Genomic DNA, 27,979 nt, shown 5'->3' with positions numbered 1-27,979 from the left:
ATAACGTGTTTCCCCCACGTTAATCAAGTCAAGCGTGGTCGAGTAACTGTTGCTGCTGTCAGCAGTTTCAAATATCACAATGAATTTGACCCACAGTTTTCCTATCTTCTTCTGCGTAAATTGGTTTAGTATAATTCCTCGTTTTCGTTTACCAGATCAATTGCATCTAAGAATTGATCATAATATAGAATTACAATCACTATAGTATTATTCAGAAAATTTCTTTTATTCAAAACAAAAACAATCAAGTATTGTAACAATGAATTAAATGGTTGCATCAAATCTCCTGCAAGAACACAAAACACGTTGTGTCTGTATTCTTCTTAACCAAAGGTCTAAATCCTCTAATATTTACGCACAAAGTATTGCGCCTTGGATCTTCAATAATTTTTCTGATAGGCACCGTACCAAACCGGAACTCCTGTCACAACGCCACCGCCGAAACTTTTGTTCCCAGCAGCTGGAAACCCCATCGTTGAGTGAGACCACGTCGTTGAACTTGCACAAGCGTACATCTCCGGAACCTTCATTCTCACAGAAATATTAATAATCCCATTCCTCTCCCCCTTGTGATTCCTCAGCGTGTAACTCAAAAAATGCAGGTAACCCTCCGGTACGTACTCGCCAACAAAATCCGAAGCCGGAACCGTCGCCGTCCCGATCGTCCTGACGCCGGAAGAAGTCTTGCAATGGACCTCCACTATGACGGACTTGGAGTGCGTTGGCAAGTCGAGCACGAGCTTCTCGTTCCACCGTGGGTAGGCGCCGCCTTCGGTGTCAATGTCCGTGGTGCAGAACTGGCTGTTGGTGTCGGTCCGGACGGTCACGGAAGCGTTTTTCTTGATGGATTTTCGATCTAATTTCAGGTTCTCGGCGGAGATCACCTTGATTTCAAGCGTCCGGGAATTGGCTGCCATGGTGGATGAAGAGTGCGCGTAAGTGTTTGATGAACAGCTTGTGTTAGGTTAGGAGAATTGTGAGAGCCGTTGATAGGAAAGAGGTGTGGGTAGGAGCTTATATAGAAGTGTTGAGGGAAGGGTGTGAGAAAGGAGTGAGAAACACCCGCGTGGTTTCTGTGGAATCCAAATTGGAAGTTGAAATATACAATACGCGCCGAATTTTGAATGGATAGGAAAGTGAGTGGGAGAAGTATAATTTAATTTCCTAGTTGGAAATGGTTTTCCAAGTTGACTCTTGGGCCTTTAAATGACTTATGAGTTTTTAAAGAGAAACTTTCATGTAATTTGTTCACGCTTCTTGTAACGTAGAGAAACTTTCAAGCAACTGGTTCTTACAATTTATTGCGAAGTTGAACCTCTTGAAAACATAGATATATCTCTACTTTGTTGTGGCCTATATTTAATTGAGGGAGAATAAAGGGGCATGACATAGAGACAAAAAGAGTGGGGAATAAGCTTGAGAAATTTTATGTTATTCCCCAGTCATTGTGCCTTTATTTATAGTAATAAAGAGGAGAGAAACTTGATTTCCAAGTAATATTAGCAAAGATCTTCTAGATCCCAAAGAATTCCTAAACTATCTCTACTTAGGATTTACATAATCACAATATGTATTAGAATGTATATCACAATGCTCCCCCTTGAGTGTGCAAATACACAAGTAGATGACACATCACATTTTCAGGCAAATGTAGAACAGTTGATGAAGTCATCTCATCTAGTCCGCACAAGTAGCGAATGCGAGTCTCAAAATAAACAGAAGTGGTAAAACTCATAAAACCTCGCTATAGCAAAACCCAAGGTGGGATAGAAACCCATAGTCAAAGGAGAAAAGTGAGAAGTTGCATTAAGTCAAAACTATAAGTCTTCAGGATATAAGTAGAATGTAAATAAGGGTATGACCAGCCCAGGATGAGTACCTCGTCAAAACCTAGTTTGGTAGCAAAAATCCAATGGGAAAAGTGATCCTAAGCTTAGGAAAAAATGATTACATTAAGATCAAATGAGTATACTTCTGTATACTCCCTCTCAGTTCAATAGAATTTCCAAATGAAACTACATGCATTGCAAATGCAAAGGTTATGCATACCAATTCCTCATACTAGCTTCTGGAAGGTAGACTTCAGCAGTGAATCCATGCAGAGGTCGGCAATGTTGTCTGGGATCGAATTGGTTGACTTTAATCTTCTGATGCTCATGCTGATGTAGGTACAATATGCTTGGCGTTGACATGTTAGATGTATCATGATCTGATCGATACATATGGCATTGTCTTCATGGATCGTTGTTGGGACTTAACGATAGATGAAAATTGCAGGGACTTCGAATATGCTTAACAAGAGTTCTCAACTATAACTCTCACGTGATGATATACAATGAGTCTTGGAACGATTCAAAGATTTCGCAACTTAGGCCTATCTAGTTGACCTCCAAAATCTTACGATGTTCCTTAACGGTAAAGGCATAACCATTTGGGAACGTACCTTGTGCGGATCAGATAAAGATTTTGATTTATCGACTCCCACAAGGTAGGCATCATTCTGAAGATCAAGTGGGTGTGATCTATTCTGAGATGCATAAGGATAAAGTAAGCCCAAATCCGCAGTAACAGAAAAACGTTGTTAACACTTAATTTGGTGGTGGTGTGTAGGCGCCGTGGTGCTTTTTGCCAAAAGATTATCAGCACTTAAGATGTCCAATCTAGTGCATAGAGCTAAGTACAATACACGCCAATTGCACTCAGATATGGTGTTACATGTTTCGATATGAAACCTTATGCACCATAACCTCCATAAAGGTCTCATTTGCATCTAGTGTACAGATGATCAAGATTATACTCGGAAGCAATACCTTATTATGGGTCTAGTTCGACTAATGGGCCAAAAAACTATTAGAACCATGCTCGAAACTTCAGGTCGAGGTAGCATCGAGTTTTCCCAAGATTATTCATCTCAAAGTCCGACTTTAGTTGCGAGTTAGTTTTCTTAAGCTCTTCTGAAGTCTTAGTGAGATTCATGTCATTGACATAAACTCCAATTCCAGCAATTTTGCATTTTGTACATGCAGGGGCATTATCCCTAACTGATCAAATATTCACTTAGACGAGTATACCACATCTGCCCGGATTGTTCTGCATCCGTAAAGTGAAAGACTCAAAACCGAGAGGGTGTTCTATGGTCTAGAACTTATTTGAATCAGTACATGTAAGTCTTTCTAAAACTTCCATGTATATTTTGGTATCATGATTCCAGAGATACGTTACAACCATGTTTATATGCTACAATCAATCACATGGCGTATGAGAGAAGTCTTGCGCCATAAGGCGGTGTTATACCGCATTATTTCATTCATCTCCTTGGACATGGATTGTTTATTTCTAATCGACCAATCAGTTGTACATTGTTAGTAATCAACGGAATGTGGTTCGATATCGTTACTTTTCATTTATTTTAGCATGTACCATATAATTGAAACGCCATTGATGATAATCTCATGCCAATTCTGTAGCTCCTCTAAACTAGTATGCTAAACCAAGAACTTTAAGTCTCGGGAGTAATCCAGATTTAGTCTCATGAGATGGAAATGATTAAGACATCGATCTAGGGAGGGATTCATTTGTGCCATGTTCCTCCACTTCTGATAAGGTGAATCTTTCAAATCGAGTGATCTATTGTGATTTAGGCCAACTGCAGATGTACTAGGCCGACCACTAGGCGAAGCGGCCTACCTAGATACATAAATCATTGCAAACATGTTTGCAGCTAGTAAATGCAATCTTGTCACATTTACTAGATCAAAGAAAGTGTCTGGTACCACTCTGATGATCTAGATTAGGGATCGAGATGAGATATGGTGGGACATCCACAAAAATTCACTTCGTTCTTCAAGAATTTGTGATGTTCTCATTGAAGTGACATAATCGCTTGCAAGGGTGTATGAGAATCAAAATCAACATTGATTCACATGCCTTTGTGAAGACCTATAGTTGTACATTGCGGCGGCGCAACTGGCACATAAAGTGTTCATCCAAAACACGTAATTACAAAACTTTAGGTTTGTACCCAATTACCAACTGTAATGCTCAAATAGGATTGGGTGACATGAGCCTCAGGTGGATTAACATAGCTAAAGTAGTGCATGGGCCCAGTTAAGGGTTGAGAGTTTGGTATGTATGACCAATGACCGAGCGATCAATTGAAGTGTTTAATCAACGCTTATGCCAGGTCATTTTGGGGTGAACATGAAACTTTAATGTTCAATTACAAACCTAAATTGATACTAAGGAAACCAAAATCGATATATTATATAAAGTTAGTGTAAACTAACTTGTTGTAATGCTAAATAAGAAAATAGAATAGATAATTACTATGCTTAGTTAATGCGTGGGCGATTATTTGTCATGAAGGATTAGGACTTCAAAAAGAAGATTTAGGGTAAACTAGAAATTTTTTTTTTTAAAAGCAAATTTGGATTGGTCCCTAAGTTTTAGTGGAATTAGAGTTTTGGTTCATTAATTAAAATTTTAGGCTAAATTGGATTAATGGTCCCCATGGTGATAGGTTAAAAGGAAGATAACCCCCGTGGTGAAAAAATTTAGATTTAAACCCTAGTGGTGAAGTTCCGTTAGGATTTAAGCCCAAAATTAACATTTCCGTTAACCCATTCCATCTTTTTTCTAGATTACCCTATTAACATTTCCTAATAGTTAATTTAGCCTGCAATTAACTATTAATCCAATTCAGTAAATTAATCATTAATTTGTTGGCTGGTTTTGTTAGATTAACATTTCTTGATTGATTTTGTTTGCTATAGAAATGATGAAATCTGATCCAACCAACAAAACCAATTGATGGGTCAGACTAATTCGTTGAGAATCACACACCAATTAAGCAAAACAAAACCCAAGAAACATGAAAAGAGGAGCAGCAAACAGACCTCATCATCATTCACTGAAGAATTATCTTTGTTTAAGGTTTGATTGTTTTATCTCAAAAGAAAAACAAAATAACGAAGGTAAGCTGAAGAGAGAAGAGAGAAAGGAACGGGATTTCTGAGGCATGCATGGAGAGAACGAACAATGTTCCGTCAATTTAAGTCACATTATTTGCATGTGATACACATTGAAGGGTAGATTGATAATTTTTCATAAAGAAATAGTGTATGGAGTTTGTCACATCCCGGCCCAAGCCCCCACCACATCCCAGGCTCGACTCCACTGTAGCACGATACTGTCTGCTTTGGGCCCCGACCATGCCCTCACAGTTTTGTTTCTGGGAACTCACATGAGAACTTCCCAGTGGGTCACTCATCCTGGGATTACTTTTGCACGAACTCGCTTAACTTCGGAGTTTCTACGGAACCCGAAGCCAGTGAACTCCCAAAAGACCTTGTGCTAGGTAGAGATGGGAATATACATATAAAGCTTACAGGATCCACTCCCTTAGGGCGATGTGGGATGTTACAATCCACCCCCCTTAGGGCCAGACGTCCTCTTCGGTACACTTTCGGCTAGGGATTGGCTCTAATACCAAATTGTGTTGGAAAGACATTTTAGTCAACTTTGGGTACATGCCTATTCTGCTGCAGTTCGTATTATTTCAAAGACAAGTAGATTATTCAGAAGAATTGATTGGATATTGAAATCTGGTTGTGATCATTAATTCTTCAATCACCTCTCAAATACTTCGTCGAATGGATCATTACTGTTGGTGATTGCTTATTCCGGAAGTTGTTTTTGTAGTGCAATGGCTGGCAATCAATCTAGATAGCTTGAACTTTAAATTTGATGGACTTGTTTTGGCCCTCAAATTCTTGACTGTTCTTTTAGCAAGTTATTTTAAATTTTGAGGACGAAATTTTCTTAAGGGGGGGTATATGACCCGTCACTAAAAATTATGATTTTTATAATTTTTACATGTGAATTTACAAAAATGCCCTTCAAGGTAAAGTGTTGACTCTTGTTGACTGATGTGTTGTGCCATGTAAGACTCATTTTCTTGGCGTATTCTCGTAGTACTCGTTGTTATGAACACGTGGGTGCAAACAGAATATAATTTAGAGTTATAACGAAGATTCTATGAACCTTTAAACATCGAGGGCATTTTGGTAATTTTCCATTTGAAATACATGTTGTATCTGGAATAGTGTGACATGTGGGACCCATAGATTGGTCCCCAAAATATCTGGAACCTTCTCTCCTTCCTCTTCTTTCCTGCAACTCTTCACTCTCTCTAACTCTCTAACTCTCTCTCGGCTCTTCCCTTCTCGCATGAAACAAACCACCATCATCACCAAATCTTTCGGCTTGTTGAACATCAAAACCACCATTATCTGCATGTCTTCACCGCCATAAACCCAGTTTTGAGTTTTGTTTCATTGAAAATGAACCCAAAACATGAGTTCAAAGAACAAGGTTTTGGGCCGAGACTTCTAGGCGTGATTCAGATAATTTCTAGCCATATTTTGAACACTATACGGTATAATTTGATTTGTCTCATTGATTAGATAATTTTTCATGTTTGGATCATTTAATTTGGTGCAATGAGAAAGTTATAATGATTTAAAGTTAACCTAGTTTCTGGCGACCTCGGCCATTTTCGTGGCGTTTTTCGGCCAAACCACGGCGAGATAGCCATTGTGAAAGGTACCAATCTCTTCGTCTCATCGAGAACTATGATTTTCATTTTTGATTCAATTGATTTTGTTGAGTATGGACAAAGTTATGGACATTGAAAGGTTGCCCAGAAATTTTGGCGAATTTCCATGTTTTCCCTCGGACAGCCGTCTTTCAGGCCATTTTATGGCCATTTCCGGCGACCATTTGTACTCCAGGCAGTATAATTTTGTTCTACACTTGTCTAGCTTCGATTTGGTATATTATGAGTTGAATTTGGTTTAGAAACAAGTGAGATATGCAGCTCTAAATATTGCCCAGGAAATCTGCAAAATCTGCAGAATCCAACGAAGTTCCATCAAGGTCCGCCACTTGATTAGAATAGTAATTGATGATCCAACCGTTGGATCGTCACCAAACTTTAGTAGGTTTTAGTACGTAATATTTGAGGACCATAGGAACTTATGGATCGGGAATCCAACCTATAGATCTTTCCGAATTAGACTTGTAAGTTTGTAAAATAAAACATTAACCTCCACTTGAATTTGCAATTAGCGGAGATCCAACCATTGGATCGTAATGAAATTTTAGTATGTTATTCTAGAAGCATAATATGGGTATTTGGAAGTTATGGATCATAAATCCGAGGAGTACATCTTCCAAATCGAATTACATAGGGTTGTCGACCCTACCGTCGACCATTGACTGATGGTTGACTTTTGGTCAATGGGTCTCAAATTATTCTAGAACGTCATTGGGGATTTGTTTTATGTAAGTTATGTGTTATATTGATAAATATTATGAGATGTGGGTTGATAATTGTTCTAGGCAGCGATCATTCGTGATGCCTCGATGTTTGTGCTAGGGAATTGTAACGCAGACTTCAGGTGAGTGGGCTTTTGGTTTTCTATATATATGTATATATATCTTTTCCATTTTCCCAAAAATTGTTTTAAATCGATTTAAGTTTTTAAATGCCATGTCAATTGCATTACATTTTAGTATATGAATTAGTATAAATATACATATTACTGCATGACGCTGCGAATGCCCAGGCAAGCTTCAAGTGAGTGCATATTGATGATAGTAATTGCAGTGTGTATGGTTATGTTTAGATGCATTTAGTGCTCATTCTCCTGCACCTCAGTGTTAGTGCTCTCGCCCGTGGCCAGGGCACAGTTCTTCACATGATATTCACCTCCTGCACTGCACGCTCACCTTGGATCCAAGTTTGGTGCACAGCCCTATCGTACATACCACATTAGGTGGTTCCGACTTGTAGGTGACTCGCGATTATTCGCACAACCTACTTGTGATTGTAGCACTTGAACGTACTTATTTACACCCAGTCCTGTCGTACAGACCACAATAGGTGGTTCCGACTTATGTGCAGGCATATTTGATGAGCTATAGGTTAAGCCGTACAGGTCACATTATGTGACTTCGGCTGACATATCATTTATATTGATTTATTTCACCTGACTTACTTATTTCATTGTTGAGATACTTGACATGGTATATACTTGGTTTTCACTACTCTCGAGCATGATTTCTACATATGTATGTATAACTATTTTCTGAGAAGTATTACGGGTTTTACGGTGATGGGTTATTATTATTTTGGAAAGAGAAATGGTTTCAAAAAGCTTTGTTTTTGCCCACTCACGTTTTCTGTTTTTTGCCCCTCCAGGTTTTAGCTGCTGAAAATTCGTATCGACGAGGATTCTTGGTGAATCTCAGTATAGGTGGCTACCTCTGAGGGTATGATCCTTACCCACACTACTGTACTTTACTTATACTCTACCGTCGCATGTGAAATGGGTTAATTCCCACTCACAGCGCACTCTTGTCTTTAGTCACTTTTAGGTTTAAATTTATTCCATTTTCCACATCACTATACTTTATGTCTTCGTCATCTTCCAGGTGTCGGCCAGCACAGCTCCATTAAAGGTCCTAGTGGACATTCCGAGTCATAGTGTGTCAGAGTTGACTTTAGAAGGTAAATTAGATGTTAGATTCACAACCTATATGACATGTTAAGGGCTTATGGGTGAGAAAAAGACGGTATTACACCCTAAAATGTGTTAAGTGATTTAAGTAGACAAAAAATTGGATAAAATAGTAGGGATCAAATTAACAATTTTTATTGAATTTAGGGACTCAGTTTACTGAAAAAATAATTCAGATACCTAATTTTCACTGAAGTGAGAGTTTAAGGACTAAATAAGCACTTCACCATATCTGTTGTCGGCTGCTTGGTGCCGGCACATTGTAAATGTGTTGTGCAAGCAGAAAAATTGAGGAAATGGTGGGCTTTGATAATATATAATTACAATCACTATAAGATATTGAGAAAATTTCTTTTAATCAAAACAAAAACAATCAAGTATTGTAACAATGAATTAAATGGTTGCATCAAATTTCTTTCAACAACACAAAAGCCCTTGAGTTTGTATTCTCCTCAACCAAAAGTCTAAATCCTGCAATATTTACGCACAAGAAATTGTGCCTTGGATCTTCAATAATTTTTCTGATAGGCACCACACCAAATACGAACTCCGGTTACAACGCCGCCGCCAAAACTTTAGTTCCTATCCGCCGGAAACCCCATCTGCGAGTGAGACCACATCGTTGAACTTGCACAAGCATACATCTCATGAACCTTCATCCTCACGGAAATATTAATAATCCCATTCCTCTCCCCCTTGTGATCTCTCAGCCTGTAACTCAAAAAAAGCATGCAACCCTCTGGCACATACCCGCCAACAAAATCCGACGCCGTCGCCGTCCCGATCGTCCTGACGCCGGACGAAGTCTTGCATTGGACCTCCACCGTGATGGACTTGGAGTGCGTTGGGAAGTTGAGCACGAGCTTCTCGTTCCACCGTGGGTAAGCGCTGCCATCGATGTTCATGTCCATGGAGCGGAACTGGCTGTTGCCGTCAGTCTAGACGGTCACGGTGGCGTTTTTCTTGATGGGTTTTCTATCTAATTACAGATTCTCAGCGGAGATCACCTTGATTTCGAGCGTCCAGGAATTGGCTGCCATGATCGATGAAGAGTGCGCGCAAGTGTTTGATGAATTGCTTGTGTTAGGTTAGGGGAATTGTGAGAGCCGTTGAGAGGGAAGAGGTGTGGGTAGGAGGTTATATAGGAGTGTTGAGGGAAGGGTGTGAGAAAGGAGAGAAAACCGACGTGGTTTCTGTGGAATTCAAATTGGACGATGAAATACAATACGAGCCGAATGTTGAATGGATTCCAAGTTGACTCTTGGGCCTTTAAAGGAGTCTTAGTTTTTTAAGAGAAACATCCACGTACCTGGTTCACGCTTCTTACAGCGGAGGGAAACTTTCAAGCAACTTGTTCTTACAATTTATTGTGGAGATAAACTTTCTGAAAATATGGATTAATCTCTACTTATTTTTAAATAATCGTGCGGAGAAATTTTTTGGTATGACTGTTACATTTATAGTATGATCACTGAAGTTGTAACATCTATGTTATAGACACATACATTCATACACCTCTCCTCACCACTTGACTTATCACGTGGTGAATAAAGTGGCAACTAATTGTAGAGGAAATCCAATTGTAGAGTGTGGCATGGTTGGAGAATTTTCTCAATTCATGCTTGGAATTGAATTTACACGATTTGTTACGAAACTCAACTCTTCGCATAAATGCGTTTATTATATAATTTGAAAAGTTAATTTCTTCTTCTGTATCTAAACACGGAATCGAAATTGAGCATGAGGCTTTGGTCTTTGATCAAAGATGTTGATTGTTTTGTAGGTACATTTTCGTCAAGATCAAAGGCGACAAAAATTTGCTACCACAAATTGGTGCTTTCATTGAGAGCCTGATTCAAACGCTCGAAGAAGACTCTCACATTTGGTTCTTGGAATTTTCTGTTATGTTGAATTTCTCATATGCTCTTAGTCACTGAAAATTTTCCTAGAAAAATTCTTTGATTAGTCCCTGGAGTAAAGATACAATGAAATTCTGAAACCACAACGAACGGAACCCCATAGTTTAAGGATTTGGATTGGACACTGGAGACGAGGATGTGGCTTCACAAAGACTGTCCTCAAGGTTTAATACAACGGCAACAGAAGCTCCACCGTTGCGGAGCGCCGTTATCACCACGACTATAATGTAGCAGCCACCACGTGGCCACAGGCTGTAGCCCTTGCTGCCATTGCCATCACCACCTAGGGCAAGAGGCCCAAATTGGAGCAGTTGCCACAACAGGTTAAGGCAGGAAACCCAGTCCACTGCAGTAATTGTAGCAGCAGGCCAAATAACCCAAGCAGCAGGCCTAAACTCAAGCCACAGCCATTACAACGCAGACCCACAGGTAGGTGGCCTACGCGCGAGCCTAGCGTATGACCTAACCAACCAGGCTGGTTGCCCCGTTCCACGACTTGTTCTTACTACTCTCTCCATGGCCCAAACCAGTCCAAGACCGATTCTGGCCATCAGACCAACGTCTGAACCAAAGATATTTTCACCCTATTTTCCTGCAGGTTTGCCCGTTTAGAGTCCAAGTTTGCCCCTGCAGTTCATTACACTTTACTTATGTAGATGCCCATCACTTGAGCTCTTCCACCCGAAATTGTGAACAACACCCGTCCCAGCAGGTTGTCGACCTAACCAGTGCCCTCACCAACATATGACTTTGGTGATTCAGCTCCTTAAGTAGATCGAGACGCAACACAGCCTAGGCGAGGTGTCCACAAGTAAGACAGAGGTAGATGCTCGTGATTTTCTCTATCAGACTCCACTTCAACCCTTACGTAGTCAAAATAAAGGGTTTAAGGAGAAAAACTATCATTGTGGGTTGAAGAAACTTCTTTTCCACTTTGGAAGGCCTCTTCAAAGCTTGAATCATTCTTTCTCCAGGTTAAATTAAGAACAACTTCTCGGAGAATTACATGAATCTTATGGATCAAATAGATTTTCACACTTGAATAGCCGTAGTGGATCAAACTCACAAAGTTGGATTATGGAGAGAAAGAAGCAGGTTCTTTATTTATGTTCTCGTGTCTTATTTTGCGAGGTGCTTACTGATCAACTTCTTCACTCATACGAATTCATTTAGTCATCATTGGATTGCATCAAAGAATTGTTCAAATTTTTGTTCAAGAAACATAGATGGTGGTTTACTGCAATGTTAGAAAACAATCATGTCTATAGTTCTTGGTGCGGGTTCGATTCCCACCGATCCATCTTACCCTTAGCAACTAACAATTTAAATTACCAACATTATCGTTTGTCAAATAAATAAAAAATTCAAGAACCAAAGTAAATAAAAGTGCTAATTTCATTTTACACCTCAAGGTTTGAGGTGATTTTTAAAATGGGCCATGAGATATCAATTTTCTTACATTGGCCCCTAAAGTTTTAAAGTTGTATCAATTTACTCCTTTTGTATATTTAGGTGTCTAATTATTATTTAATCAATGAGTTTTGTAGTCAATATGGTGTAAATGTGGCTTACATATCAACTCATTTACGGGTTACGTGCTCACCATGTCATTAATTTAATGAAAATTCAAATAATTCACTAGACAAAAGGTCTAAATTGCTAAACCTTAGAGAGCAATGTGGGAAAATTGAAAATCCATGACCCATTTTGAAGATCACCCTAAATATGGAGGGTGTCATAAGTAGTTAGCCCTAGGTAAAATGAAAACCTTGGATGGTCTTGAAGAGCCTTTGAAAGCTCAACACTCGAGTGACATCATTCAACTCATAGAGATTTCGACAATAAAACGGATACGTGTCAGCCGGAGAAAGGTAGCTAGAATATATTCATCACCAGAAATCATTAAATACACTGGTAGCTGCTTATAAAGATTGTCAAGCCTAATTCGAAGATTGGTATTTCTTGGCTTTCTGCTACTTCAGAAGAAAAAATTCCATGTTCAAAATCAAGATGAAGCAGTCCAAACATCCAATGTAAATTTTTTTTTCGCTTCTAGCTCATTCCAAAGCGTGACAAAGGCTTCTCTTCTGTGACTATGGAAAAGGTTGTGCCTAAATTCTTTTTTGTAATTGTAAATAAAGTGACTTTCTGTCTTCAGCCTTCTGTCGCCTTAAGACTCAAAATGGTGATCCAAGAAGAAAAGGGGAACAAAGCCCTTGTAGTTGATAGTTTGATCCACCCACATACGTTACTCGACTCACGCACAACCCCTCTTTTTCAATTATATGTTATGCAGAGTGAGTAAAGCCCTCAAGCGGTAATCGAAATTTATTGTTTTTATTGAAACAGAAGAGTTAATTCGTGAAAATTTCTTTCAGCGTCTAATAATTAAGATAAAATAAGGATGGATCATTTCCAAACGTGTCCAAAGGAACAAAACCAGATAAAGCATATCAAAACTTAATACTGCACACAGATTTATGCCTACTATTTTATGAAAACGATATTCTAGATCTTTCCTCTTCAATATAAAAGGGACCTAAGGCTAATTTGTTTTGTACATGATTACAAACAAGAATACCATGATCTATAATTGCTTTAGATTTTGATTTATGTAGAGAAAATGATGAAATTTTTTGAGGCATTTGATGACTAAGATGAAGCAGAGTATGGTGACAGCCTTGAAGAGCTTGAATCATTTGCAGTTCTAAATAATCGTATCCATGATCTATTGGAGGTATACTAATTTTTATCGCTCTTCTATTCACTTTTCGTTTTAATATATTTAATTTTGATTTTCACAGTTACGGTTTATCTATTAACTTTGACAACTCTTCTATTCACTTTTCATTTGTATCTATTTGCTTTTGCTTTCAAGTTTTATCTATCCATAAAACTATCACACTTGTTGACATATTCACTAATATAAGTGAGTCTTATACACATACCACTTTTTGGGAAAGCATTCGTAATTTCGAATCAAGTCTACCTTAGGCCCTCAAGGCACCAAAATAATAATTAATTGATGAGTTTGCTTCAGAAAATGCAAGAAGACAATTTCTTAAAGGTTAAAATTTTAAGGAGTTTTGCTTGGAGTGGTTGTATATGATTATACTTTCGCATCAGGGTATAGGTACTATGCCCCTTCATTGTATTTTTTTTTCTTCAAGTAATATAATATGGGTGTGAAGGCTTAGCGTTCCCCAGCTTCAACTGGGTTCCAGCCCTGTTTATATATTTCCTTTTTTTTTTATATATGTTCGTGTATTGTAAAAAATGCACATTTTGATCGTTCGCCAGGGCCCCAAAAACAATAGGCAAGTCCTAGTTGTGCAACAAGAGCAAGGGAGAAGACGAAGTGGTCCAAGTTCTTGAGCAGACGCCGTTACTGTCCCCTGCTGAACAGCATTGCATTGGTCATGAATGGAGCGAGGAAGGAAATGTAGGACAACAGGGGGAAGATGAGGATGCTCAAGTGCTCAAGCAACAGCCTCCCACACCCCTGTTAAAGTACATGACATTGGCCTTTCATGGTGAGAGGAAAGAGCACGAGGACAGGAAGATGGAAAGGAGAAGAGTGTTAGAAAGAAATCAGAATCCCTTGCAATCAAGGTACAGAATAGGCAATGGCATGTATAATGTATATTGCGATTGTTTGATTGATTTTCTTTCCCTTTATTGCATAGCTGTAGTGAACTTAGTTCCTAGTTTATAGTTTCTTTGTTGTATATAACTATTCTATCATTAACAGAGTAATTATTCTTGCTAAATACTTTCTTTGCCGATCCTAAATTTACATGGTATTAGAGTAAGGTTAATACTTACTCTGCTCTACCTATTTCTTCTGCTGTCAGATTCCCTTGCGCATATACAGTGAACATGCTCTTCTATTCCATTTTGTGTCATTGGTTCCGTCAATAAATAATGAACAAACCTCGGATGGAGGCAAGTCAAAAGCCTCTAGTCCTTTTTTTTTATCCGTACTCAAAATTTCAATTGGGACTCAAACACTTCCTGGAAATTCCTAGGTTTTATAGTATATTACTTTGTGGTTGTCTTATTTCTTGGAAGATACGTTTACTTTCTCTATGGTTTGGTCTATCCTTCATTATAATGTCTTAAGAAGTTGCTTTGTGGCTTCGTGTTTTATGGCAAGAAGGATGAGATTCTACACCTACACAAGAGGCTGATTCTATAATGTCTGGCTGTCATAACAAATCTGAATCTCTTGCGTTCATGTGAATTCAGATACGCATGAATGATGTGGTTTGATTTTTTTTTTCTTTTTTCAGTGGAGGGTTGTGTTTGGTTTCGATTCTAATCGATTTTAATTAATTTTTCTAAGTTTAAAAGTGGATGTTTGTTTGCTTTTCCTTTTTAATTCTGTCACTCAGTCCTTACGTACGACGGATTAAAAGAGAGCTACAACATGCAAGGGATGAAGTTAAAACTTACTTCTTTCAAAAAATAAACGGGGTTGACATCGATTCGCAGCCTTATGACTTGATAATATGGATTCAGTTAAAGAATAGGATCATACAATGGCATAAAATAAAATAATATAGGTGATATATGGGAGATTCTACTTCTGATATCACCAAGGTTTTTGTAGTAAAACTCAACACCTAGTAATAAGTAGTTAAGTTAGGACAATATTGATGATGTTGGTGGAAGACCATCAAATTTCATTTCAATCTTTACGAATTGAAAATAAGGTTTGAGGAGAAAAACCATCATTGCAAGTTGAAGGAACTTCTTTCCCACTTTGGAGGGCATCTTCAAAGCTTGAAACATTCTTTCTCCAGGTTAAAACGGTAACAAATCCTCGGTCAATTAAAATGATCCTTACAGATCAAATAGATTTTCACACTTGAACAGCTGCAGCGAGCTGGACTCAAAACGTTAGATTATGGAGAGAAGGAGGTTTTTTATTCATGTTCTTGTGTCTGATGTTGCAAGGTGCTTACTGATCAACTTTTTCGATCACACAAATACATTTAGTCAGGATCGAATTGCATCTAAGAATCGTTCGAAAGATTTTCTAGAACGTAGATGACGATTTAATGCAGTAGCAGAAAACAATCATGTTTATACACCCTGGTGCGAGTTTGATCCCACCGATCCCTCTTCCCCTAACAATTAACAACTTAACCCACTAACACTATCATTTGTTAAAAAAAATTCTAGAAACAAAGTAAATACAAGGGCTACTACAATTTACAATCTCAAAGTTTAGAGCTAATTTTTAAAATGGGCCATCAAATATCAATTTTCTCACATCGCCCCCTAAGGTTTTAAAATTGTATCAATATACACATTTAGTATATTTAAATGTCTATTTATTAATTAATCGATGAGTTTTTTAGTCAATGTGCAATAAATGTGGCTTACATATCAACTCATTTATGGGTTTTACACTCACCATGTAATTAATTTAATGAAAATTCAAATGATTCACTAGACAAAAGGTCTAAATTGCTAAAATTTTAAAACATTAGGAAGCAATGTGAGAAAATTGAAAACTTGTGGTACATTTTGAAAATCACCCTAAACATAGAGGGTATGAAATGTAGTTAACCCTCAATAAAAGAAAGACCTAAAAAAACATTAGGATTTTTTTACAAAGATATTACATTACATTTACGTATAGTATGTTAATTCTAAATTATGTCACATTTCATTTTTTTTTATTTGTCCTATTTTTTCGTGGCTGAATCTCTTTATAGAAAATGCATGTAAGATATATTCGTGAAGATTTCTTTCACCGTCAAGTAATTAATATAAGATAAGGATGGATCATTTCCAAACGTGTCTAATGGAACAAAACCAGATAAATAAAGCGTATGAAAACCTAATGTTGAAATATCACATTGAACTTATCTGTGAGACAAGAAGAGTTTAAATGTCCTAACCCACTCTAACTAATATCGGGGCCCTTTGTGATAGCACCCCACACATGTAGTACTGCCCAAGTGGCAATTAATAAGTTGGGGACAAGATTTGTATTGTTGGAAGTGGGTTTTTGTCTCGTCTCTTTAATAATTCCACACTTAATACTGCACACAGATTTATGCCGATTGTTTTTCTTTTTCTTTTTTTTTTTTTTCAAAAATGATATTCTAGATCTTTCCTCTTAACTATAAAAGAGACATAATGCTAGTTTGTTTTGTACATGATTACAAACAAGACATATCATGATCTAAAATTGCGTTAGATTTTGATTTATGTAGAGAAATGATGCAAAGTTCTGAGACATTTGGTGACCAAGATAAAATGGAGTATGGTGATAGCTTTGAAGAGCTTGAGTCATATACAGTTCTAAAGCTTCGTATCCATAATTTACCAGAGGTATATACTAACTTTTGTCTCTCTTCTATTCACTTTTCATTTTAATCTATTTCATTTTGATTTGCACAGTTATCAATTAACTTTCATAAGTCTTTTATTCACATTTCATTTGTATCTATTTACTTTTGTTTTTCAAGTGTTATTTGTGGGCATATTCATCAATATAAGAGTCTTACATACGATGGAATGGCCTACATGTGGTAGCAAAAATCCACCATCTTTAGTCTTGATGAATTTGTACCTACAAAACAATCAACACCTTTGATCAAAGACCAATGCCTCAAGCGCGCACGAAGTGGGAAAGAGGGGTTTGGCCAATGGGTCTCTGATGCCTAAGTTAGTTTCTCTAAAAAAAGTGAGTGTTTAGGGCTTGTATGAGGGAGTAGCCTTACAAATGGCGGCATCCTATTGGCTAATTAGGAGATAATATCTTGGGATAATGGTGGAAGTATCACTAATTGATTGGAATAGAAAATCCTTGATGGAGTTGATCTTCATTTGGGATTGCATTAAAGATAGGATTTGGTACGTAATCCATATCTTTAATACCTTTGACTTTTCCATGCCACGAGTAGGGGAGTTTTGAGCAGTCATAGTCAGCTACTTGAACTGCCAGGGATACTGAGCTGCACGTGCGAGCATTTGAGAGCCTTACTCATTAATGAGGGCAATCTGGTTTTTCTTGAGATAAAGTCCACTTGTCGTCTTTTGGATTTTTGAGATAATTTTTCGCTCCACAAATGCCCATACACTTGCTGCGATGCTCGCAGAAAAGGGCAGTAGGTGTAGAAGTCTCAAGTTGCTCAGGTAAACAGAGAGTTGTTTCCCAATTTGATGTAGATCTTCCACTTTGACTTAAAGATAAATTCTTTTAGGAAAGGGAAACCAATTCTATCAATACTTATTAATTCTGCCTTGAGCAAGGGGTTAAATAAATCTAGAAAACAATTTTCAACCATACAAGAAAGAGAGAAAGATAGAGGAAATTTATTCCCCTTCCCCTAGCCTTCTTCTTCGCTTGCCTTTACAAAGAATTGTTTCTCATTGTTTTTCTTCTTTTCAACGCTGCACCAAGGTAACAAAAAATTAATTTTCTTTGTATTTTCTTGGGTGGTGTGCCACTGGGCAACCATCGGGTGATGTGGCACGTCAGCTAGCAAGGGCTGAGAGTCACGTGGGCTGATGAGGTGGCATGGCAGAGGCCATAGCTTGGGCTATCGGCTTAGTTGGAGCCGCAACTTGAGGCGCAGTACGGAACGAAGCACGAGGTTGAGCTCTTTTTAGGGACCTGAATCTGACACGGGCCAGTTAGGCATATCATATGGTGTAGAACAACTAAAGTCTCGCCATAAGTTGCTTTATGCTTCGAGCAAAGGTGATCATGAGTAAGAGATGGACACCTTGGAAACCAATGGAAAGTAAGAGTCTGACCCCTCGCCTAAGCTGCGTGTTATAACAGAGTTCATGGTAATTGAACTGCTTCTTTTTTTTGTCTGCTTAAAATTGTTGTTGAATTTCTTTTGACTTCAAATGACTGAATGTCCTCTTTTTCTTGTGGAGATCCGCATATGAAGGGTGTTGCCTGCTTAGTCCTTTTTGTTGGGAAAAATGAGGGTTGTCACCTAGAGAAGAGATTAAGCGGATTAAAGAGGAGACGCTTGCTCGTCCTATCGATGCTACGGAGCTTGTTGCCAATGAAGGTGGAAAGAAGAAACCTTCATTACTTGCTTGATAGCCATCGATTGAGAAAAAGCCGAATACTTCTTCTGCTGCCCATAGGCCTTGTCTTCTGCTGAAAAACTTGGCATTGATTTGACTTCTCCTAAAGGGAAGAATGAGAGTATTAAGTCTAAGCCTGCAAAGCCTGTCATTCTTAAGGTAGCCCCAACCACTGCTGAGAGGATTGCCTATCATAGGAGTTTTATGGTGCCCTCAGTGTCTGGATTTACATCGAAGCGTCCGTTTAGAGCTAAGTCTAGTTCGGCTTCTAAAAGACTCATTACCATAAAGAGTGGAAATGAAAGTTCGTCACTTGGATAAGTGGATTAGACTGTTAAAGAGGCGTCGAAGCTTGCTCTTTGTACGCTGCCACATTTGTGCTTCTTGCTAAGAATGACAGAATCGTTCAAGTTTGATATCTCAGTTGCCGTAGATAGAACAGTTGAGGATAAAGCTGCCAAGATCAGAGCTACTGAAGATGAAGTGTCAGATGAGCAAACTACTGAGACAAAGTGGTTGCATAAGGCAGGATGGCTACTAAATAGCCCAAGGTCATCTAAGCTGCTAATTGAGTTGTATTATTTGTTTAGCTTGTGTTGGATTTTGGCAACCTTCGTGCAAGTTTATCAATTTGCTAGAAATTTGATAAATTGCTTTCTTTGCTTTACTCTATCTTTATTTTTCTTGAAACTTTGCTTGCTTGAAACGTCTTACAAAACTTTTAGCCATAGGATCATCAGCTGGGCACATTCCTTAGAGTCATTTATGGTCGTAAGCTTTGGCTTCTTGTAACGTTGAGTTGTTTGAGTTCATCGTGAGTTGCTGCCCTCTGGCCATGTGTTGCTTAACTGGTCTTTAAATATTTGATCATTTGAGCTGCGTGGCCTGCATCACAACATGATAAATATATGTAGGATATGAAAATCGTTACCTAATCACATCAAAAATGTGTAACTGTGTGGAAATTCGTGGGCAATTTGCCCTATCTTATTGGAGAACAGATTCAATGAGTGTTAGGAAATTAGTTTACACTCTCGCACTAGAAAGCTTACCCATATGGGTGTCGAGGAATTTGTTTATCCTCTAGCACTAGAAATCAGACCTAGATGGATGTCGAGGAATTAGTTTAACCTTTCGCATTGAAGAGCAGGTATGGATGGGTGTTAGGAAATTAGTTTACTCTCTTGCACTAAAGAGCTTACTTAAATGGGTGTCGAGATTACTTTATCTTCTTGCACCAAAGAGAAAACCTAGACAGGTGACGGGGAATGAGTTTTGCACCAGAAAGCAAACCCATATGAGTGTCGGGAAATTAGTTAATCGTCTGCACTAGAGAGTTTACCCATATGGGTGTTGGCAAATTGGTTTACCTACTCGTACTAGAGAGCATGGAAGTCGTTCTAAATGCAGTTGGGGAAAACTGGACTACTGGACAATTGAAATAATCCTCAGCTTGTGAGGTCTTGCTCCCGAACCTTCTCCAAGTATTGCGCCATCCTTGGATTTTTTGTTGTGTGCTCTTGAGGCTCGGTTGGTGATCAGCTGAGAATTGAAATAGATTTCAAGCTTCTTCACCAATATGTCATTCGCTAGCAAATGGCTGCTAGTTAAAGCCTCATGCTCTATTTCGTTGTTGGATGCTTTGAAGCATAGAATGCTGGGGGCCTAGTCGGCGCGGTTGGGAGCCAAGGAGCATAAGTTGGTGCAATGGGGAGCCGTGGTACAAGATAGGCATAGTTGAGAGTCGTCGAGCAGGCAGGTGCGACTGTGAGCCTCGAAGCTGACGACGACTTAGGCCAGGTTATGTGTAAAAAAAGGAATTAGGCTACTAAGTCTATAGTGCTCAGCTACTAGCAATGTGCTTCTCTATTGTTGAACCGTCATGGGTGATGAGGACAAAACCTGTTCCTGATCCATGGTGGTTAGAGGAATTTTCATGCAGGTTGGGCTGGTGCATCGTCCGGTATTCATTTGCCCCCGACACATTATCGGGCTGAGTTGCTATGTTCGTGAAACATAAATAATCTTCGCATCCGTCAGAGTATGCAAGGTTTGTTCTGTTTGCTTAATCATGTTAATGAAAGGTGACCTGTGCCTATTGGCCACATTCTTCCAAAGGTGTTCGTAGATGGTTTCTATATGCTGGAATCCGCATAGCTGCTCTGCTACAAGCCTTTGTACCTCATCTTGGATTTGCCTTTGATGGGGCAACAGAAATTATGGCTGGCTTCGGTGTTAACCTGTTAGTCTATAATGTTCTTCCCCTTGTCTTGCTCGTCTGTGTCGCTATTTGCTCTTATGCTTCCCTCTGTTCATTATGCTACCAACTTCAATGCTTTATAGGAGAATCTCCTTATAGGCCTAGCCACGAGTGAATGCTTCACCTAGAATGTCCGAAATGCTCATCGAAATGCAGACCCAACTGTGAGTGTACATTGACTCGTGGGCCAAGTCGGGAATGAACGTTTGCACACTGAGACAGGCAAAGACATTTTCCTGAGTGCCAAGCCGAGAATTATATTGCCCGAACATTCGATTTGTGGCAAGTTGAGTGGCCACTTCAATTTTGACAAATTTGTATGAGGCTCTCAACGTAACAAAACATTCCAAGAACCAAATGCAAGAGTCTTGTTCAAGTGTTTGAATCAGGCTCTCAATGAAAACACCACTTTGTGGTAGCAAACATCCGCCGTCTTCAGTCTTGACGAATTTGTACCTACAAAACAGTTATCACTTTCCTTCATTTCTCTGTTCTCTTAACTCAGCTCAGGACCAATAATTTGTTTCCTGCCAACATCCATTTGAGACCTTATGACTTGATAATACTGACGACTAATAACAAAATCGGAAGAAACTAAGAAATAAACAAACTGATAGTTTGTTTACCAAGTCAAAGTAGATTCATTCACAAAGTATTTAAACTGCTCTGATACCAAATTAAAAATCAAAGCATGCCACGAACAAACGAAATAGAAAACTTTATTAATCGAAAACAATAAAATGCCAAAAACGCTACACAACCCAAAGAAACCACATATTACATATTGACTGACTTGGCAGCTTAGATGGGTGTATCATTATATTCTTTTTCTAAAGCAATTGCATGCAAGATTTGAATATAAAATGACTATAAAATTTCCTTTAATCATCGTCATACAATTGCATGCAAGAGTTGATAATATAGAAGTATAAAGGCAGATATATATCGTATCCAATAATTTTAGGGAAATTAAATTTATAGATAAAATTTTGTAAATTAAATTATATGAAAGTTGATGATTGGATTATTACTTAAACGTTGATAAATGTGTTCATTTGCTATTAGTGAACACATAATTTAATTTGCAAATTTAATCTACAAATTTAGTATCCCTAACACTACTCATAAATATCCCTTAATCAGCATCATACAAAAGTAAAGTATTGTGACAACGAATTTTTCTCTCAAAAATAAATAAAACAATGAATTAAATGGTTGCATAAAATTTCCTTCAAGAACACAATCCTTAATCAGAAGTCTAAATCCTCTAATATTTACGCACAAAATATTGTGACTTGGATCTTCAATAATTTTTCTGATAGGCACCGTACCAAACTGGAACTCCGATCGCAACGCCACCACCAAAACTATGGTTCCCAGCCGCCGGAAACCCCTTCCTCGATTGAGACGACGTTGTTGAACTTGCACAAGCGTACATCTCCGGAACCTTCATCCTGACAGAAATATTAATAACCCCATTCCTCTCCCCCTTGTAATCTCTCAGCCTGTAGCTCAAAAAATGCGGGTAACCCTCCGGCACATAAGCGCCAACAAAATCCGATGCCGGAACCATCGCCGTTCCAAACGTCCTGACGCCGTACGCGGTCTTGCATTGGACCTCCACCGTGATGGACTTGGAGTGCGTTGGCAAGTCGAGCACGAGCTTCTCGTTCCACCGTGGGTAGGCGCCGCCTTCGGTGTCCCTGTCCGTGGTGCGAAACTGGCTGTTGGTGTCGGTCCGGACGGTCACGGAGGCGTTTGTCTTAATGGGTTTTCGATCTAATTGCAGGTTCTCGGCGGAGATCACTGTGATTTCGAGCGTCCGGAAATTGGCTGCCATGGTGGATGAAGGGTGAGCGTAAGGTGTTGTGTTAGATTAGGGGAATTGTGAGAGGCAATGAGAGGAAATAGGTGTGGGTGGGGAGGGGTTATATAGGAGTGTTGAGGGAAGGGTGTGAGAAAAGAGAAAGCAACAGCCACCTGGTTTCTGCGGAATTCAAATTGGACTACTAAATAAAAATACGCGCCGAAGTGCACTTTTGTTTTCCAAGTTGACTTTGGACCTCTAAATGGGTTTTTGAGTTGTTCAGGAATCAGCAGAGAAACTTTCATGTAATTAACGGACGGTTCGTGCCCCTTGTACCGACACAGAAATTTCTAAGCAAATGGTTTTTACCATTGTTCTAAAAGTCTTCGCCAACCATAACTTAGGTTTCGCTTAGGTGATAGGCGAATGGTCACCGGTCCAATTAATTCTTAAGTGTTTGAAAATTAAGAAATTGTGCTTATATTTGCTTAGGTGTTCGCTTAGACCCACCTAACCACCCACTTAGGTCGTGACTCTCACTTAGACAAAAAATTATAACTTTCATTTTGCTTTTTTTTTTAATAAATTATAATAGACTTGTTGAATACTTGGGTAAACACTTATTATCCGATTTATAATAAGTTTACTTAAATCCGCCTAGGTGCTAGGCTCCAGTCCGCCGCGCAACTAGCATCTAACGTCTTTAGAACCTTGGTTTTCATAAGTAATTGCCAAACTAATTTTTTGGAAAATAGGGCTATATTTCTACTTTTTATTTCTTAAAAATGCAGTATACGGTAGATCTTTAATAAGCAATTAAATTTTATGGTACGAATACAATGTTACGGTAATATTTTTATGCACTGTCACAAACATTCACACATCTCTCCTCACTTGACTAATTGACTTATCACGTGGGGAATAAGAGTTGGACACTTGCAACTAATTGTGGAGGAAATTCATTGTGGCATGGGGCGTGTGGCGTTGTTAGAGAATTTTCTCAAGTCATGCTCGGAATTGAATTTTCATGATTTGTTAAGAAAACCCAAACTCTTTGCACAAAATTTGTTTTATAATGTTTGAAAAGTAAATTGCATATTGCTTACTATGTATGTAAACATTGATTGGAAATTGGTGGGGAATGACATTGAAGTTTCTATGAGTATAATAATGTGTTGGGTATTCTAAGAAGAGTATATCTAATTAATATGAACTAAATTAGTGAAAGTGAAAGGGTTATTTAGCTTCAAAGGACAAAATTCAATTTTGAACAGGACATTTCTAGCTAACCTCTGTTCAAGGATGTCATGTAACATCCCACATCGTCCAGGAAAGTGGATCTTGTAAGCCTTATATGTATATTCCCATTTCTACTTTGCACGAGGCCTTTTGGGAGCTCACTGGCTTCGTGTTCCATCGGAACTTCGAAGTTAAGCGAGTTCGTGCGAGAGCAATCCCATGATGGGTGACCCACTAGGAAGTTCTCATATAAGTTCCCAGAAACAAAACCGTGAGGGCGTGGTCAGGGCCCAAAGCGGACAATATCGTGCTACGGTGGAGTTGAGCCCGGGATGTGGTAGGGGCCCGGGCCGGGATGTGACAATTTAGTATCAGAGCCACTTTGCTGTGTGGTGCGAGTGTGCCAACGAGGATGTCGGGCCCCTAATGGGGGTGGATTGTAACATCCCACATCGCCCAAGCAAGTGGATCTTGTAAGCCTTATATGTATATTCCCATCTTTACCTAGCACAAGGTTTTTTGGGAGCTCAATGGCTTTGGGTTCCATCGGAACTTCGAAGTTAAGCGAGTTTGCGCAAAAGCAATCCCGTGATGGGTGACCCATTGGGAAGTTCTCGTGTGAGTATGCAGAAACAAAACTGTGAGGGCGTGGTCAGGGCCCAAAGTGGACAATATCGTGCTACGATGGAGTCGAGCTCGGGATGTGGTGGGGGCCCGGGCCGGGATGTGACATGTCATCCTAGAACCTATTGTGGATGCAAATTTCTTCATCCTTGTTCTTGGACAAAATTACACCCATAAAACAAATAACACCTTAGGGTAAGGCCAAAAGCCTAACGCGCCCACAATGAATGTTGGGGGGAGGGGGGGACTTTGGCCGAAGAACCTCTGATGCCAAAGTTAGAATTTTGAGGGAAAAGTGTTTGGAGAATTTTTTTGAGTCTTCATCAAAAGTGAAAACTTAGCTTTTTATAGAAAATGAGGTAGAATATATAAGGCATGGCCGTTTCCCTTGGGAGAGAAGGTGACCGGCCTCTTGTGTGTTTTTTGGGTGTAATTGGTAATTTAATTGGCCATTAATAGATTAATTAGGTAATAAATCCATTAATTAGCCAATTAACATAATTTAAAAGGAATGTTTTGGGGGTTACCTTGTGGAGAAGATGGATGAAATAGGTTTTGAATAAATACCTATTTTGGGCACTTTTGACTTGATTGTGGGATGTTTGCCCACTGCTTGCACATAGGAATTCCGGTGTTCCTCAAGGGTAATTTTATCCTTTTCGCCCAAAAATCCATGTGTCGCCTCTTGATTATTTTTGGCTCCACAAATGCCCCCACACCTGTTAGGCTGCTCGTAAAAAAGGGCAACAAGTGTAGAGATTTTCTTGCTTTAGGAAACTTTGGATTGTTTCTTATTTGATGTTGATTCCCTCTTTAATAGGGAACTAGATCCTTCTAGGAAAGGGAAGTAAATTTCTCTCAAAGCCTATTTAAGTCTACCTTAAGTGGATTATTAAATCAACTTTGGCGAACGATTTATTTTACCCTACAAGAGATAGAGAGCTTAGAGGATATTTGTTCCCCCTTCTCTAGCAATCTTCTACATCTTACTCGTGCAAAGGATCGTCTTTCGTTGCTTGCTTTGTCTTCTCGTTGCTTCTAGTTAAGTAAAAATTAATTTTCCTGTCTTAATAATCTTTTTGGGAACCTCGGGGCTTGAAATTGGCTCGATGGGGGTCGAGGAAGTGTGAAAAAGTGGTTTTGGGAAGCCAGAAGCCACGACAAGGTAGCGTCGTGTGTGGCTTCATCTGACTTGGATGCTAGTGCGAGGGAGGATAAGTCAGGTTGTAGGGCCTGGCAGGTTTGCTGGGCTTCTACGGCTTCAGTCTTTATTGTTGTTTTTTTATTTTTTATTTTTTATTTTTTTGAAAATGCTGGGCTCGAGCCCGTGCCTAAAGGAGAAAAAAAAAAGAGTGAGCCCGAGAGCCTCTAACGAATTCCTCTCATATCTTTGTAGAATTTTTTCAAGCATGTCATCCTCAAGCCACAAGAATGATAATGGCATGCCGCCATTGTATCGTCAAGGAAGGTTTTTGAGCAAGGTTGGCTACTTCAAGGCTACTCACGATTAGCTCTGATGACTTGTTTAGAGACTTCCTCGAGGCATATTGGCATGCCATTCCATCGGGAGTGCGTGTGAAGTGTGTTAACGATGGTAGTAGCCGTGAGCCATGTGATAGGGTTCAAGGAGCCATCAAGTTTCACCCCTACTATTTTGTGTTGGGGTTCACTTTTCCTGTGCTGCAATTTTTTCAAGAAGTGCTATGTTCCATAAGATGTGCCCCAGCTCAATGTTCTCCAAATGCGGTCCGTGTAATGGTGGAATTCCACAATCTTAGCCAATTTTTTTTCTCAGATTTGACCATCAATGAATTTTGGTACTTCTTTGACATAGGCCACATCGAGAGAGTTGGGCAGTTGTGATCTTGCCACAGGCTTTTTGATAATTCGAACAAGGGAGATCATGACTGGGCCAAGGAGACTTTGGAGATAAGTGGAGAATGGGAGTCTAATTCTTCACCCGAGCTGCATGTTCCTACAATCTTCGTATCCGGTAAGTAAGCTGCTTAATCTTTTGGCTACTTTGTATTTGTGCTAAGCTGCTTTTTAATTTTCTGATGGTCTTCCGCTGCTTTTGTAGATTCAGAATTCGGCTCCACTCCTAAGACTTTTTAGGACATGAAGAAAATGCATGTTGCTCTGGGTATCCCCTCCGAGTATCATGAATGGCATAGGCTGCTTAGTTCTCTTCGTAGGAAAAAAGGTGGCATGCCCCCGAGAGAGGAGATAAAACAAATCAAGGTTGAGGTGTTGGCTCATTCTATCACTGTGGTGGAGCCTGCTACAAATGAAGGTGGGAAAAAGAGGCCTTCCCCGCCTGCCCAAGAAATGCTTGCTGAGAAGAAATCGAAGACTTCTTGCGCTGCTCGTGAGGGTTCACCTGCTGCTCCCAAGCTTGTGATTAACTTAATTTCCTCCAAAGGTGAGAAAGATGAGGCTACTAAATCTGCGCCGGTGGCGTATGTCGTTCCAAAGGCTACTAGCTCAATTTCTGAAAGGATTGCCCAGTGTAGAAGTTTCTTCATGTCTTCGGTGCTGAAGTTTATGCCAAAGCGTTCGTCTGGGGCTAAGTCTAGTTCACCTTTGGAGAGGCTTGCTACCATGAAGAATGATAAAGTGCCCCCGCCTGCTAAAATGGTGCCAAAATATGTTCTCTCTGCTGCTGAGATTGGCTCGTCTGCTGAGAATAATGAGACTGTTCACACAGGCAGTCTTGAGAAATCCACCAACTCTATTTCTGGGGAAGCTGTAGAGATTTATGTGCTCTTAAAGCTAGACCTGCTCGAGGACTGGATATATGTGCCAAGTTTGTTGATGGCGTCAAATGAGTTATTGGCCCAAGTTCATTTGCAAAGCCTACGACTGAGTATAGGAGGATTGCTCTGCTAGCAATGATGCAAAAAACGGTGATTCTAACAGCCAAGTCTATGCTTCTTCATCAAGAGGATACCAAGGCTGTTGAGGAGGTGGCAAGAATCGTCGCAGCCAAATCTTACTCCTCGGCCGAGAAAGAAATTGGAATCTAAGCTTGCTGCTTTGAAGAGGTCTAATATCTCCGCCCCTACTTCTCTGTAGCTTGAGACCGCACACTAAGAGATCGTGGATTTGAGGGCTAGGCTTGAAGTGATCCAGGTAAAGTATGAAAGTACAAAGAAGGAGATTGAGTGTTACATACCTCAGATTCGAGATCTTTAGCGTGCTATCTCTGAATTCTGTTCCTCTGCTTATGCAAAGGATGAAGAACTGATCACTGCTTGCAGCCAAGTGATCCATTTCAAGAAGGTTGTTAATAGGCTTGAGCCTCAAGTGTTGGAACTCCAAGGTGCTTTAAAGATCAACAACAATCTAAAGAAGGAAGTGGAAGAGCTGCAGCAGGTTCGTGATTGCCTGCTCGAGGAGAATGAACAATTGAATGCTGAGAAGGCTGGGTTCGAGACTTCGCTTACTCAGAGTCAAGCCGATTTCTACAAGCTGGGTTAAG

General features: G+C 39.4%; 2 protein-coding genes and 1 pseudogene across 2 annotated transcripts; all 3 read right to left on the bottom strand.

Moving 5' to 3' along the window:
- Window positions 1-124: 124 nt before the first annotated feature.
- LOC137733160 (BON1-associated protein 2-like) lies at window positions 125-985 on the bottom strand. The gene has a single exon (XM_068472320.2). The coding sequence runs from the start codon at window positions 915-917 to the stop codon at window positions 381-383; it is 537 nt and encodes a 178-aa protein (XP_068328421.2). The 5' UTR covers window positions 918-985; the 3' UTR covers window positions 125-380.
- Window positions 986-8,886: 7,901 nt separating this feature from the next.
- Window positions 8,887-9,802, bottom strand: LOC137734306 (BON1-associated protein 2-like; annotated as a pseudogene).
- Window positions 9,803-22,025: 12,223 nt separating this feature from the next.
- Window positions 22,026-22,740, bottom strand: LOC137733290 (BON1-associated protein 1-like). Its single transcript, XM_068472443.2, has one exon. The coding sequence runs from the start codon at window positions 22,666-22,668 to the stop codon at window positions 22,132-22,134; it is 537 nt and encodes a 178-aa protein (XP_068328544.2). The 5' UTR covers window positions 22,669-22,740; the 3' UTR covers window positions 22,026-22,131.
- Between the last annotated feature and the right edge of the window lie 5,239 nt (window positions 22,741-27,979).

Source organism: Pyrus communis, chromosome 7 (assembly GCF_041283825.1).
Source record: "Pyrus communis isolate YQ-2024b chromosome 7, ASM4128382v1, whole genome shotgun sequence".
Lineage (NCBI taxonomy): Eukaryota > Viridiplantae > Streptophyta > Magnoliopsida > Rosales > Rosaceae > Pyrus > Pyrus communis.
The sequence above is the reverse complement of the archived record's forward strand: the minus strand, read 5'-3'. Positions and strand labels throughout refer to the sequence as shown.